We start from the raw sequence: 16,443 nt of genomic DNA, 5'->3' as shown, positions 1-16,443 counted from the left end.
TGCAGAACTGATGACATTGTGCGTTCTCTTCTGTGGCTAATAGATCTAACCAAGGCTCTCCCCACTGCAGAAAGAGACCTTGCGCCACGCTCGAGGTCAGAAGCTATTTGTAATCCATCAGATCCCAGCGGCTGAGTTCGTATGCCCTAGCGTTCAGAGAACACGGCAGGTGTTGAACCACCAAGGTAATGCAGTGATGTGCCAGCCATGTCCAGAGGCGCAGAGCCTCTTGACATAGGGTCCACGACCCCACCCTGACCGTTTCAATGACATATGGCGGTGGTGTTGTCCGTGAACACCTGCACTACACTTCCCCGGACAGAGAGAAGGAATGTTTTTAGCACAAGTAGGATCTCCCTTAGCTCCGAAAGATGGATATGGAGTTTGGACTCCGCCGGAGACCAGAGGCCTCTGATCTCCGCTTGTGATATACGGCCGTCCCAACCCAGGAGGGACGCATCCGTCAGTACTGTATGCCCCGGTTGGGGAAGGGACAGGGAGCTGCACTGACCAAACACTGGTCCGTGAGCCACCACTGCAAGTACTGTGTAGTGCCCTACGAGATCTTGACGTAGGTTGATAGATTTCCATGATGCTGAATCCACTGGAACTTGAAGGCCCACTACAGAGCCCGTTTACGCCACCTGGCATGATTGATCAGCAGGATGCAGGAGGCCATGAGGCCCAGCAGCCTCAGTGTTGTGCTGAACAAAACCCAGAATAAGGGCTGAAAAATGGGAAGCATAGTCCGAATGCCATTGACTCACTGTTCGGGAGGATAACTCCGAAACTGCACCGTGTCCAGAATCGCTCCAATGAAGAGGAGTCTCTGAGAGGGAAGCAGATGTGAATTGTGCACGTAGATGGGGAACCCAAGCAAATGCAGGAGGTCAGCCATAGTAGCCATAGTGTAGGTAAAGCCAGAGGGCGTGCAGGACGGGAAGTGCAAAGGAGGCGCCCAGCAGGCATAATGTACCATTCAGACTTGTGCAGACAAGAACTGAGGCAGTGTGAGCAACTTGAACTTCTCCCTTCGGAGGAAGCGATTAACGTCCCGAACCCATAGGACAGGACGTAGACTGTTGCTCTCCGCTTACACCATGAAGTAGCAGAAATAACAATCACGACCTACCTCAGGCGTCGGAAGGCGCTTGATGGCCCCGTTGGCCAGAGAGTCCCCGACGTGGGAATACTGAGTTGGCATGGTTGGAGGGGTAATGTGGAAGGGGAGGGGATTGCCCCTGAGGACCATCTGCAGAACTTGTGTCCGAAGTGATGGATGCGCCAGAGGCAGAGATGGCGAGTTCTGCCACCACTTTTCGTTTGGCGGGCCCGAAACAGCCTATTAGGCCGCTTAGGCCCTGCCTATGGAGTCGGACGGATGGTGGCACATCGTCCCCTTAGGCAATTGCCTAGGAGAGCACCATCCGAGCCACCGCCGGACACTGAGGAAGCACCTGTGCCACAGTGTCCAACACAGAGCCTGCATAGTGGTGCGAAGGCCATTTAGAGACCTGGACAACCGGACACTCAGGCTAAAGGGTTTGTGTGACATAACCGGGGTTGTCTGGAATGCACAGGAGCCCCTTAGGATGGGCTAGGCGTTGAACAGAACGGCTGTGAGTGTTCCATTAAGTGCAGCAGTGGCTCTGTGGAGGAAGCCACCGGCTGAAGCCCTTCAGGAAGGAGGGTGTCCCGATAGGCACTGAGGGTAGGAACCACCCCTACACAAAACCACAAAAAACAAAGCAACCACTTCCGTAGACACAGAAGAAGGGGACAGTGGCCCAGGGTTTGGAGACAAGTCCAGCTGTACTGGACGCTCCAGATTGATAATCCAGTGTGGTACATCCTCACACTGAGCTGCTAGAGGGTCTTCAGACTCTTCACAGTATTCCCCATCGTCTACTGGCCAGTAGAGAGGCCAAGCTCAATATCGACCGGCCCTGGAGGTAGCGCCGAGGGTGGCGCTGAGGACGGAGCCAGCGGAGTCACTGAGGCTGGATCCAAAGGCGATTTTGTGGCCAGAGCTGATGGCGATGCCGAATCTGGGGCCATTTAACGGGGCCGAATCCATGGTGGTGCCGAGTCCGGATCCACCGGCTGTGCCGAGGCCGGAGCCAACAGCGGCCCGAGGTCAGAGCCAACGGCCGCGCTGAGGCCGGAGTCAACGGAGGCGCCGAGGCCGGAGTCAACGGAGGCACCAAGGTCAGAGGCAATTAATTTTTTATTTTTTTATTTATTCAAAGTTTTATATAGCGCGAACAAGATCTTTACAGATATCAGAGCGCTTCACAGGGGTAGGGGCATCAGGAGGGTGACTAAACAGACTAATGGGTACAGTATAATAGTCAGTAGCATAATAGGATAGCAGTCATGTACAGATAAAATACCAATAAACAATCAGGTAATCAGTAATATGAGACGGCGCAAAGTCATTGATCCAGCTACAATAGGGTTCAGGTAAACTTTGGCTGTAGGGATGGCTTATACCATTTTCTTAGAATTAGAGAGAACAAGGGGTGGGGGCATCAAGAGGGTGAATCAACAAACTAATGTGTACCATATAGTGGTCGGTAGTAGGAGAGTAGCATAATAGGGTCGCAATCAAGTAAGAATATAATGCCAATAGACAATCAGGTAACCAAAGATAAAAAGCGATGCAAAGTCTCTGATCCAACAACCTTAAAGTTCAGGTGAACTTGGCCATAAGGATGGTTTTCACCTCTTTCTTGAAGAATGCAGTGGAGGAGATAAGCCTGGTTTCAGGAGGGAGTGCATTCCAGATCCTAGGTGCCATTCCTGAGAAGGCGCGTTTGTATGTTTTTTCCTTCCGGAATCTACGAGGTTTCAGGAGTAGACTTTTTGAACTTCTGTTGGATCTCGAACCTCCTGATATAGACAACTTTTGAGCGAGGTAGTTGGGTGCCTTGTGGTGCACGGCCGAGTGTGTCATAACGGCAATTTTTAGCTGTATTCTGGCTTCAAAAGGCAGCCATTTCAGGGATTTTAAGTCTGGGGATATATGCAAGTGTTTTCTTGAGCCAGTAATGAGTCTCGCGGCAGCGTTCAGGGAGGCTCTTAGGGGTGTGGTTGTTGATAGCGGGAGTCCGCTGAGGGCCACAATTCCATAGTCTATGCGGGGGATGACTAGGGCTTGTACAGCAGTTTGGAAGTCCTTGGCTGGGAGGAAGGGTTTAAGTTTCCTCAATGTGTTGATTTGGAAATTAGCTCCTTTTGTTGCTTTGCTAACGTGCTGTTGCATGTTGAGCTTGGCGTCAAGTGTGATGCCTAAGGATTTCGCAGAATCCACGATGGTAGGTTGGACATTGAGTGCTGTTAGGTGATTAAGCCAGATTTGGGTGGTAGTAATTTTCGCAGGAGGTGAGATCAGTAGGAACTCAGTTTTCAGAGCATTTAGTTTGAGGTGATTATCGGCCAACCAAGATTGAGTGTTTTTAAGTGTGGAGTTCAGAAGTTTGATATCTTCCGGGGATTGTAGCTTTAGGTAAAGTTGTGTGTCATCGGCGTACATATGGAATTGTACATTGGATGCTTGGAGCAAGGTGGCGAGAGGTTCCATGACGAGGTTGAACAGTGTGGGGGAAAGGGAAGATCCTAGTGGGACGCCTAGATCTACTGGCACAGGTGAAGACAGCACATTGCTGATCTTGAACTTCTGAGACCGGTTATGTAGGAAGGAAGTAAACCATTTGAGAACAGTTCCGGAAAGACCCATTCTAGTGTTTAGCAACTCCAGTAGGTTCTCGTGTTTGACCGTGTCAAATGCTGAGGAGAGATCAAGAAGGATGAGGAGGCAGGAATCATTGCGATCAAGGATTTGGAGGGCGTCATCAATTATGTGCGTCATAGCCGTTTCCGTGCTATGTTTCGCTCGGAAGCCTGATTGATGAGGGTTGAGGAGGTCAAACTGGTCAATGTGTTTTGTTAGTTGGAGTTGTACACATTTTTCCAGCAGTTTGTCCAGGGTGGGGATATTGGTGATAGGGCGGTAATTGTTCAGGTCAGCCGGGTCAGCTGTAGGTTTCTTGAGTATAGGCGTGACTTGCCCCACCTTGAGGGAGTCTGGGATGAGACCTTGTTGAAGGGAGCTGTTGATGATTTTGGTCCAAAGTGGGAGGAGCACGGGGATGAAGTCTTTTACAGCATTAGCAGGTAGGGGGTCTATGAGGTGATTAGAGGGCTTCAAGGTGCCGAGCAATTTGTGTATTGCTTCTTCAGAGTAGGTGTCGAAGGACAACCATGATGCGTTATTTTTAGGTTGAGTGTTAGACATTCTGGTGTGGCTGGGGTATCGGCTTACATCATTGATGAGGTCACTTCTTATGTTGTCGGTCTTTAGCTTAAAGAAAGCAGAAAAGTCTTCACAGTGTAGGGTATCGCTTGTTGTGCTGTTTGATTGTAAGGGTTGTGTCTTGGTTTGAGTTTTGATTAGTTCGACCAGTTTTTTTGGCCTGTGTTTTGCTTGGTCCAGATAGGGGGCTAAAGAAGTCAGATTTCGCGCGCTTTATTTTCCTAAAGTAGGCATTTCTCTTGTTCTTAAGCGTTTTGAGATGCAGTGAAGAGGGGTTAGATCTCCAGGTGCGCTCTGCCATTCGCAAAGCACGTCTATCATCATTGAGTCTGCAGTCATACCAAGGGTTTGAGTTCTTGGTGGAGACTCTCTTCAGTTGCAATGGGGCGGCTTCGTTGACTATTGAGTTCATAGAGTCAAGGTAGTGATCGGTCAGTGACTGAACATCCGAGGCGCCCGAAGGGTGAAGGAGGAGACTGCAGATGTGGGGAGGCAGGGAATTGGGGTTAAGATTCTTCATGTCCCTTTTCCAGATCTTGGATTTGGTAGGTTGAGCCGGGTTAAGTTTAACTTTTTCGTTGATAAAGAAGGTGATAATGTGGTGGTCTGACCAGTCACAGGGTTGGATCGCCTCCAGTTGGGTAGAGTCCTCTTTGGCGATGATGAGATCGAGTATCGAGCCTTTGTCGTGTGTTGGGCTGTTGCATATTTGGGTGAGGTCAAGCGCGTTAAGGAAAGTTTTGAGACTATTCACCACTGCGTCTTTCTGATCGTTCCAGTGGAGGTTAAAGTCACCCAGGTAGACTTGAGTGATCTGCCGACCGGCATTGGATGTGATCGTGTCCATGAGTTGTTGGGTGAATGTGAGGTTGTCCCCAGGCGGGTGATAGATGAGATGTAAAGCACAAGCTTGTTTGCCCTTGCTGGCGATATCGAGGCAGAAGAGTTCACAGGAAGTAAGGGAGGGGGAGGTGGCTTTAGTAACGGAGAGGTTGCTCCTAAAAATGCATGCAATTCCCCCGCCCGTCTTGCCGTGCCTGTCAAGTCTAATGATGTGATAATTGGGGGGGACTAGTATGTCCATTATCGGTGTAGAAGCTTCAGTTAGCCACGTTTCAGTCAGAATGGCTAGGTCTAGATCCATTGTTGTGACGAGATCAGCGATGTCGGAGGAGTGTCTCTGGGCCGATCTGCAATTGAGTAGGATGCATTTGAGTCTGGGAGTGAGAAGGGTGGTCGAGCCTTCTAGAGAGAGGGGGACTTTTCTGAGGTTGTTAGGGACGGAGCCTCTGTTGCTTAGGGTCGGGGGCCTGAGGGGATTTGTGAGAATTGTGGGTATGGGGAGGTGTGTGATGGTTATGTGTTTTACAGGACCTGGGCCAAAAGAGCGAAGGAGGGGGCATAAGTCGCGGTCCGACAGGGAGTTGAGGGCGCGACGGGGGCGGTGGGTGTTATTGCGAGCAGGGATAGTCGGCCAGCGCGGGGAGAGTTGGATGCGAGGGTATGTGGGGAGGGTGGGGCGTTTGTTGGGTAGTGGAATGGTGGGAGGTTGACTGGGGTGTGAATAGAGACGTTCTTTGATGGTGTGGAGATCTTCTTTGACTTGTAGGAGATCTTCTTTGACTTGTTGGAGGGTGGATAAAATCATGTCCAGAGGTGGATTGGGGATGGTGTTGGTGATGAGAGCCGTGGGCGAGTGGTTGAGTAGTGAGCTGGAAAGCGAGCTGGGTACCGAGGGGGGGGGATATGCTAGCGTTATTGGAGGGTTCTGCGGTACTATTGAGTGGGATGGCATGCAATGTGTGAGAGAATTTGTGGGCGAGGGGAGTGGGTGAGGTAGGGGGAGGGTGGGAGGCATAGGTAGAGACGTCGGTGGGAGGCGGCTCCGGTGAATTGAGGAGTGAGTGAAGGCTGAAGACAATGGGGGTGGCAGGAAGGTAGTGGGGGCTGAGAATGGGAGGGGAGAGAGGGGGGGATGTTAAGGTAAGGGAGGTGGTATGTTCTGTGGGTCTAGTTGGGAGGGTGGGGAGGTGGAGAGTGAGAGTGGGGGGGGCTAGGGTGGGAGAAGGATCTGCCGCAGGGGGGCGGGGGGGGGAGATAAGCTCCGGACGGTGGAGGGTTCAGAGGGACTCGTGGGGGGTGTAAGGTGGGGGGAAGGGAGGGTGGGGGTATGGAGGATGTATGAGGGGGAGTGTTCTCTGCCAGTAGATGCGGGGTGAGGAGGTGTTAGGTCGGGTGTGTGACTGACTATAGCGCTGGGGGGATGGGAGAGGTGGGTGTCAATCCGCTGTTGAGATGGGAAAGGCAAGTTAGATAGAGGATTGGAGTTGGAGGGTGTTGTGTAGCTTGATGTGTTCGGAGTGGAGGTCCGCCGTTTGGCGATGTGTTCTAAGAAGGTTGGGAACAGGTTGTCGAGACGGTCGAGGTTCCTATCAGTGGCTTGGAATAGTATGGTCCCGTTGTTGTAGATGGTGATGGTGGCTTTGCCTGGGAAAACTTGGGATGACGTGATAGACAGCGTTAGGCCATGAGCAGATTTACTGGTGGTGGAGCTAGTGAGAATGGAGAGGAGCGCTTTCCTCCACTGTGCTCTACGCAGTGTGTAGAAGATGATATCGGTGCTTGTGGCTTCATTGGTCAGTGAGAAGTAGGTGTCCACAAACAGGGTTTCAGGGTGTGCCTTCAGGAAGTTGTGTTTGTAGCGTTTGGCGTTTTTTTGGGAGAGCTCGGATGGGTAATTTATTTTGTATGTGTGTTTGCCCATGCGTTCCATAGTGGATGAAGCGTAGGTAGAAGAGGGGTGGGTGTACGTGGGTGAGTGTGTGAAATTGCAGGGCTGTAGACCCACGTAGACTTACGTATGGGCAGTTGGTAGGGAAGACTAGTCTAAGATGGCCACCCCAATGAAGGACTAGTCAAAGATGGCTGCCAGAATAGCATAAATGGAGACAAGAGTAGTAGTCCTTTCTCTGTTGTTGGTGTGCCTTAGAGAGATAGTTTCCCTTTCTGCTCAGGGGCAGGTCGCGTTAGTCCATCTTCTGTGTTGTTAGGTGGGGAGGAGAGAGATTAGCTTCCCTGCTGCTTGGAGGCGAGGAGAGAGTCTTATCTCGGTTTTGTTGACCTGTGACCACGTTGGTATGTAGCCTCATGGTCATCTGGTGGGCAGTGGAGGCGATTTATGGCTCCGGTATATGGCCCCAGCCATTTTAGGAATGGAGAGTGAGAAGAGTGAAAAGCCCGCCATGTCGCGAAGATAGTTTGCAGGCAGATAACTTTATAGGATTCAGGGCAGGGAATGCAAAGCCGGCATGTTCGAGATAAAAATTAAAAGTATACGTGCAAATACCTTCAGGACATCACGGTTGTTAGGCTGCACTGAGGCTGTTCAAATCTGATGCAGAAAGTAGATTTGTGCAGTTGAGGGTTAAGTAGAAGTAGGCACTCCATTAGTGGATACTAGCCGATGTTCGTGCAATCAGTATTCTTTTCGTTTATTCATTGCAATTCCTGGGCATTTCCTGGGGGGGGGGGGCTATTAGGCTCCTTCTCTCCGTGTGCAAGGCTTCGTGTGGATCCGCCGCCCCACCGCCCAGCTCTCCTGCCAGCACCGCAGCCCAACCGCCGTTGAGCAGCCGCCCCGCTGCCCCTCACTTCCACAGCTCACACCGTGCAGTCGGCGAGATGGGAGAGAGGCCTGATGCACCCCCGCCACAAGCCGCGCAGACCGGGGCCCGATGCTCCAGTGCAGGGACCAGTCCTCCGGCGCCTCCGCAGCGCCCACCGTCCTCCTCGCCTTCTTTCCGCACTGCTGCATCCCCAACACACCACAGACCGCACGGCAGTGTACCGCAGCCCCGGCCACAGCGCCTCGACCACAGCGCCTCCTCACTGCCCGTCAATGGCTGCAGCCCCGGCAGGCAGTCCCAGTGGCGTCGACAGGGGGAGCCGAAGGGGATCCAATGACCGATCCGCTGACCGCCAGTGACCGGCGATCCCAGCAGACAGCCACGGCAGGCAGCCGCAGCAGCGTCGGGGCCCCAGACAATGGTGTAGGATCCTGTGACGCCAGGCCTGCAGGATCCCCACACAGGACCGCCGGGCCCGAAGGCACACCAGCGGGAGCCCAAAGCCTAAAAAGGCGGTCCATGGTAGCAAGGAACTCTTGCATCTGTTTGGGAGTCGCAGACAGACCCGGGTAGAGCGGGTAGGCTGCGGGACTCCCAGGCTCCAGAGGAGCCGCAGGGGCAAGAGCGACTGGGTGACTTTGGAGAGCGAACACGCTTCTTCCACTTCTTTTCATGGCGACGCTTACCGGAATCTGAAGGTGAAGACTTGGCGTCCGAGGAACGATGGCTCCAGTCCAATGAGCGGTCCCGGGAACGGCCCTTAGACCAGGAGCGGCGGTGTGACGAATGCTGGGCCTCCAGCAGCTTTTGGCGCCGCTCTCGCAAGGCCTTGGGGGCCATGGCACGACAGTCATGGTAGTCCTGGGAGTCGTGATCGGTCTCTAGGCAGTAGAGGCAAACATCTTGGGGGACCGCCACCGACATATTTCAGCGACAGGCCATACAAAACTTAAAGCCGGGTATCCCTACGTGCACCAGGAGAAAAAAGTGGGGAGACAAAAGTTTCAAAATAGCAGTCAAAAGGTGACCAAGGTACGTGCTCATTCCGGATCTGCGCTTAGTGGCATGGACAAAGAAAGAACTGACGTCAGCACACATGGGTGGCGCCTAAGTACTCTGCGTGACGTCATCTCGGCACTGACGACGCCAGTGACAGACGCCGAGCCGCAGGATACCACCTACTGACGAGCAGGGGTACTGCTAGGCAAAAACTTTCCGGATCCAGTCTGACACCTGGGGATATTCTAAGGTAAGGAATCTATCACTAACGTGTCTCTTGCAGATAAAGAAAGAACCGAGGTCAGCACGCATGGGTGGCGCCTAAGTAGTCTCAGTGACTTCATCTCGGCGCATACGACGCCAGCGATGGACGCAGAGCCGCACAACGCCACCGACTGACGGGCAGGAGTCAAGTCAAGTCAAAGGCATTTGTAACGCGCACATATCACATCCAAAGAGTATCATGGCGCTTGCAGATGGCTCTGACGAGAGAGTAGAGCGGCTTAGTTTGCAAAAAGCCATGTCTTCAGCTTCTTGCGAAAGCAGCTGTGTTCAGAGATAATGCGGAGGTTGAGAGGCATTTTATTCCACGAGGCGGGGGCAAGAAAAGAAAAAGCGTGACCTCCATTCCTGGAGGTTTGTATTCTAAGAGGTGTAAGCAGAGACTCTGTGCTAGATCTGAGTTTTCTTTGAGGCTGGTACCATGTTAACTTTTGAGACCAATATTTTGGACCCTTTCCGTACATATTTTTGTGGACTAGACATAACGTTTTGAACAGGATTCACTTTTTTACCGGGAACCAATGAATGCTATTCAAACAAGGGGCCGATGGGGATCTTCGCTTTAGATTGAGAACCAGCTGAGCTGCAGTGTTCTGAAGAACCTGGAGTCTGTTCAGGTGGTGCTCATTTATGGCTAATAAAAGCGCATTCCCGTAGTCCATTCTATTTATGATTAGACCCTGAACTAGGGGTTTCCGTGCCTCAGCGGGGACCCACTTAAAGACCTTTCTAAGGCTACGCATAAGTCCAAAGCAGGTGCCTACAATATGGTTGATGGGAGTACTGCTAGCAAAACTTTCCGAATCCAGTCTGACACCTGGGGATATTCTAAGGTAAGGAATCTATCACCAATGTGTCTCTTTCTGATAGCCACCCTACCGCATGATGAGAAAATCGGGATGTGCACGGTGAACAGTTTTTAAAGATGGAAAAATCATCCCTTGGTTTGTTGATCAGAAATATGGCTATTCCATTTGTAATTAGTGCTAAGAGCATGGAACTATACATTTTTATACCAAGACTCAAGAACTTATAAACCAGTTTTTGTAGACCAATGTATCTTTTTTAATAATTTTTCATTTCACTCAATAGGGTTTGAAATCAATCAAAAGTATAAATGTGCTGACTTTCTGAATATATGAATGGTATTGACAAAAATAATGAATTTCAATTCTGTCACATATTCCTTTAAGCACTATTAATTAGTTTACAATTCACTCTTTTTCCAAATGGTATTGTGAATTTTCCCCTTAGTACTTTCAGCTTCATTCTTAAAATGTCAACGAATGGAACCAAAGTCCTGCAGAAGCCCTCTTTGGCATAAGACATGGAACGTTCAAACCCGAAGGTGGGGAAAAAAATTATCTAAAGAGGAATCATTGTCCTGGTGCTTTGTAGACTAAAAGGGAGGGGAGACAAGCATCTTGTAACAGAAGCTTCATAGAAGAAAAACAACGTCTAAGTATCGCCATCCAACACTAGATGGTAGAAGTATGAAGAGTGTGTGTATCTACGTCACACATCTAAAAAAATATATTTTTGAGCTAAGATCTGAAATAATAAGATGTGTAGCATGTACGACTCACAAGCAGCAGTGATTATACAAGACAACACAAGCCACATCCTGCTAAGAACTATTTATATGTGACAGCAGAATCTTGTGGGCTGAGATCTGCAGACTAAAGACAAGACATTACACCCATTTATTTATTTTAAAAAAAGGCAGATATCATCACCACGCATCAAAAGTTGCCTTCATGATTATTTCTTATAGTCTTCAAATACTGAATGCCAATATATAATATAAAGGAGAGCACAGTTCAGGAAGCGAACTGCATGATTTACCTGCCATGTTTGGCTGCAGTCGTTTGATGACATCACGAATTCCATCAGAGAGAGAGCTTGAAAATAAGTTGTTCAAAGCATCAACCCCAGCCTTTAGCTGGATGCACACAGGATCTGCCATGAGTAGAAGATTATGTTAATGAGTTATGTACAGTGAACAATTGCTGACAGATTAGCCTAAATGTATAGTAGAGGACGCGCTATATAGATTATTTGAGTCAATAACTTCTCCAAATGTATGTTTATGTGCTTAAACACCATATGTACTCCCTGATACTGTTCACATAGGCATTGACATTGAGCTAGAACAGACAAAGTAACTCATCCCAAGATCCTGTAGTCTGTTGAGTATGTGTACAAGAGTAATCTGAAGATTTTACATTTGCAAAATATTTCTTTTCCACCAAATAATAAAAAAAAAATTAAGTAAACCTCTCAATATACTTTCGCAACACGAAGTAAAAACGATCACGAAGTCCTTTTAGTAAAAGATAAAATATTGAGCAAACAAAGGAAAAAAATTACTTTCCTCAGTACTGGTGGGCATCTCAATCAGAAACATACATACTCATCACTCATCATTCACAGTCAAGCAATATATGTCTGTGTTGAACTAGAGGTCATGTACCCACCAACCCAAACAAAGAAATGTCTTAGTTGAAGTAGCTGATCTTTTGGGGTTGGCACTGACTAAATCAAAAAAACATTATTTTCACTCATTACTGTCAACGAACAGGAGAAGAAAGCTACATGACAATAAAAGTAGACAAGTAGCTTTCACTGCTATCTTAGTCCAGCAGTAGCATGTGACAGCATGGGCCAACTCTCAAATTCAGCTAGATTAAAAAGACTGGAAACAAAGCCACCATCACTGTGGTGCAGCTATTAATATGCAAGAGCTCCTGGACTGAACAGGTATAGAAGGCCACCACTATGTAAATGGCACTCCTTTTTATACAATGCTAACAGAAATGGAAAAGTTAACTCTAGATGACTTAGGCACAATCTTATGTCAGAGTCCGACTACAGCACCACGTAAGGCTGACTCTACAGCAGCCTGACAATATATTTTCAGGGTGTTCTCCTATAGCTCAGGAATGAGTCTCTTCACTCACATGGCACAGAATTGGTCGACAGCTATTTTTTCAGACTAGATTGCTAGGCTTTCTCTTAAAAGTCAAAGTAAAAAGGTGCGATTATTTTCAAATTCTAATTCAGTTGCAACTGCCCTCTTGCACTCATTTGGATGGAGGAAATGCAATTTCCTCCAAGACCAAGCCCTCAATGGCACCCATGTAACCTTTAGAAGCGGGGTACATGCTATTACACGACTAGGGTCAGGAGCAATTAACTAAAAATCACACAAATCCTCAGAGTGCACTGGCACCAATCATGGGGGCTAGGGTTCCTCTTAATATTGGGCACTATTAATCTTAGAAACTGTTCCATCTAGTACAGCAACATAGCGGCTAAAGACGCTGAATTTTAACTAGAGATCTGGGCAGAGAAACTTGTAAATTTAGAATTTCTTTTCTAGATATGTGACCTGAAATTATCTTGGCATGTATTACAATTACTGTTTTCCTGAATTGTTGAGTATTTAATGTAAAAGGATTCAGAGTCTATTTGAAAATGCCTGTACAGCACATTGCATTTTAGAGTGTATGAAGCATTGTCATAAAATAATGCATTGAGTGAATTCAGTAGCATAACTGGTACATAAATACCTTGGGTGCAAAACTGACCGGAAGTTAGTAGGACAAAGGACAGTGACTGAATAACTGTCATAGAAAATTTTAAATGAAATGGACATAAAACAGAACAATAACTAAGAGCCTAAAATAGAAGAACAAATTAGGAAAAATAAAAAGGTCTCTCTAATTTACCAAAATGAGATGTTTTTGAAAAGATTAGAAGCTAATAAAGTGAATGTTGTCTACGTACCCCGACCGTGTGGTATTTTCTTATTCAAATCATTAAGCCACCTCACTCTCAGCATGCAGTCTGAAAAGGCTGCTTTCTCTGTGACCAGCTTCACAGCTGCAGCAATGACTTCAATATCCTCCGTCCAGTGGGCCTCCATTTCCACAGCACAGAAACGGAGGCTATCCGGATTTGTCGACTGCATAACTTTCTGAAGATCCTGTACAGTCAATGGCAATATTCTGGAAAAAAAACAATCAATATGCTACTGAATTGCATTAGCTGAATCGTGACGCTAAATAGTACCACCAAAGTATCAAAAATGGGAAAAGCAAAAATGAGATATTAGTAAGTAAAATAAACATCAAATTCATGGTGAGATTTCATAAATTCTATGGTCCTTTAATTAACATTTCAATAATCTCAAAATATCTTCGAAATAAATTCAATGCTTTTTTACATCAACAAAATATCTCGAAGACACAGCCCATGCACCGTCTAGCCGAGACTTAAAAATAACAAATTTGTTATGTTAAGACACCAAAACAAAAAGATTCACTGGAGGATTCCGGAGAAACAGGTTTTACCAGGTATAGTACATAACAACTTTTCACTTAACCATGAATAAGCATTGGCAAATCTTTTCCAAGAAAAGCTGGATAAAGTATCAATGTGGTTACTTAGATTTACGTTAGGTGATCAACTTCAGCAGGAAGCCAGTCAGGAAAGTCAGCAAGATCCACAGAAATAGTTACCATCTCACTAAAAGCAGTTTCCAGTGCCAGTGGCCCCTTGCCATTGAGCTCTATTGAAGCAGAACTGATGCAAGGGATACAGGATGCTGAAGATGCTGTGCTGTTGATGAGAGACTTCCTTGGGATACTTCTTGGTCCACGAGCTTGGTGTCAGGTTTCTCACCAAGTAACCCAACATCACCAGGCACAACTTCCTAGAAGGGAAGAAAGCTGTCGCAACCCAGATGAACAGCTGCCTGAAACTCAACTCAGAAAACAGAAGTCCTCATCCTCGGCTCCACCCGCTCAGCATTGGACACCTGGTGGCCTCCCCACCGCCCTCGGAAACCCACCTACCCAGACAGCCCATGCACGTAACCTATGCATCATACTGGACTCATCGTTCACAATGAATCACCAGATCAACGTCGTCTCCTCCACATGCTTCAACGCCATCCGCATACTAAGAAAAACATTCCAATGAATACCCTCCGACTCCAGGAAAACGGTCACTCACGCCTTTATCACCAGCAGACCGGACTACGGCAACACCAGAATCAACAAGAAACTCCTCCGCAAACTCCAGCCGTTCCAGAACCCCGCAGCCAGACTAATCCTCGATATCCCATGGCACAAACACCAAACAAAAGGATAACTTTAAAACTGCTCACGCACGCATACATGGCCCTCCACAACATCGGACCTCAATACATTTACAACTGCCTCTCGTCCCACGCACCCAAGAGAAACCTACGATCAGCCAACCTCTCCCTAGCCACCATCCCACGCTTCAACAGGAACCGAGCGGGTGGAAGGTCCTTCTCCTACCTTTCAGCCAAGACATGAAACAAGCTCCCCCTCCACCTTCGGCGAAGCGCGACAATGCACAAACTCAGGAAAGAACTCAAGACCTGGCTCTTCAAATTACCCCAACACCCCCTCCCCCCCTCCCCACCAAGCGCCTTGAGCCCCAACAGGTGAGTAGTGCGCTTTACAAAACACTGACTGATTGACTGATCTTGGCCACAGTGGTTGGCATTCCTTGAAGTCCTCTCAAGCTTGGCAGAAGTCCTGTTGCCACTGGGCTACCAGTCGCCCCACATAGCGGTTTCCTTCTTTTGGTGGTTAACTTGCCTTCTGGGTAAACCAGCTGCCATGCGAGTCTCCCTGGTCCAGCAGACTCGGGTGCAATTTTGGAGTGTTGGATCTTGGTTCTTTAGGCAGAACTGGGGCGAGGAGTGACAGTTCGGGGACCTCAGCTTCCAACTCCTCAGTCAGGCTACCTCAGCTTTTGTCGCCCTGTGTTGCAAACTAGAGGTCTGATCCTTTGAGTATCTTGCATCTGACTGGGATCAGGAGTCCATTTCGCCATAAGTAATACACAGCAGGCACAGTTCTTTGCCAGCCCAGTTCAACGATGGTGGTGTTTCTCTTCGACAGGTAGTAGTAGATCAGGTCAGTCCATCTTTAATCCTCTTCTGCAGCCCAGTCCAATGAGATTTCTGCTCTGGGTATCGGGGGATCCCTTTTTATTCCTACAAATTGCCCTCAGAGGCGGTCACTAGCCAAGAAAAGGTGCCATCTAGCTATCGCAGAATGCTCCATTCTGCCCACGTCCAACATGGCAGAACCATTTAATTCATGTGCAGAGCTCCCTAGCACAAAGGGGTGGCTACCAGGGGGGGACACTCCCTTGAAAAACAGTTTTTGTCCCCTCTGTCCCAAGTGCCAGCCTGTCTACCTAAACAATAGAGCAGCCCCTCTGAGTGTTTGCCATTTGCCCTTCAAAGGTGGCTTCCCCTTTGAAGCTCTCATTTTGAGCCAACACCCATGTGGCTTCCTGCCAGAGAGATGTAACACCTCTTCTCCACGAAGGCTTCTATTATGTCCTTTCTTGGGAATCGAGCGCACGTCTCCATAGGAGGGCTGAAAGAGTTCTCTGGGACGAACCTCATGTGAAACAGAAATTTGGACGCAGGAGATTGTGGACAACTAAGTGGCAATTTTTTCAAAGTTGCACATAGCAACACATATTTTGACTTAGGCATCAAGTCAGGCTTACTGTAAAGGGTTGCTTGATACAGTGGAAAATCAACTTTGGTTGCACCATTAAGGAGTTAAAACAGCTAAGGGATCAACGGTCAACCCTGTATTCGCCAACGGGGCCACAAGTTCTTTTCACAGACAAAATTGGATGTTGACTGGAAGAATACGTAAAACCCATTTTCTGCTTCTTAATATGATACACACTACCTGTGAGATAGTGACATCTTTCTTGCACTGGTATGCCCCCACTTTTTTCTGAACTGCTGATGTGCTTTGACAGTGTGCCCTAGGGCCCTGCCAACCAGGTACCCAGGGCCTGTGTTCCTTCACTAAAAGCTGTGTTGAAACTAAAACCAAATTGGCATCTCTGGCCACCTGTCAGCCCCTAGTAAATGGTACCCTAGGTACCACGGGCATGGTGACCAGAGAAGACCCCTGAGGACTGCCGCACTTATTGTGCCTCCCTCAGGGGCCCTGTACCCGGACACCCCCACACTGCCTTTGCAGGCTGAGTGTCTAGGTACAGAGCTAAACCAAGAGTCGACATGGCACAACCCTGTGTGCCATGCCCACAGAACCCACTGCCCTGGCATATTTCAGTCACCCCTCTAGCTGGGTGCCCTATGCCAGAGGTGTGGGCACAGGTGCATGAGCCCTGTGCCCCTACAGTACC

General features: G+C 48.5%; 1 protein-coding gene across 1 annotated transcript in view; it reads right to left on the bottom strand.

The window, feature by feature from the left end:
* MDN1 (midasin AAA ATPase 1) overlaps positions 1 to 16,443 on the bottom strand; it is a 2,221,312-nt gene that overhangs the window by 1,022,182 nt on the left and 1,182,687 nt on the right. Inside the window, exons 49-50 of the mRNA XM_078648266.1 lie at positions 13,012 to 13,232; positions 11,068 to 11,181 (exon numbers count right to left, since the gene is read on the bottom strand). Of these exons, the coding sequence (XP_078504392.1) occupies positions 11,068 to 11,181; positions 13,012 to 13,232 (335 nt within the window). The remainder of the gene's footprint in view (positions 1 to 11,067; positions 11,182 to 13,011; positions 13,233 to 16,443) is intronic.

This window comes from Lissotriton helveticus, chromosome 6, assembly GCF_964261635.1.
Source record: "Lissotriton helveticus chromosome 6, aLisHel1.1, whole genome shotgun sequence".
Lineage (NCBI taxonomy): Eukaryota > Metazoa > Chordata > Amphibia > Caudata > Salamandridae > Lissotriton > Lissotriton helveticus.
This window is presented reverse-complemented; position numbering and strand designations above follow the sequence as displayed.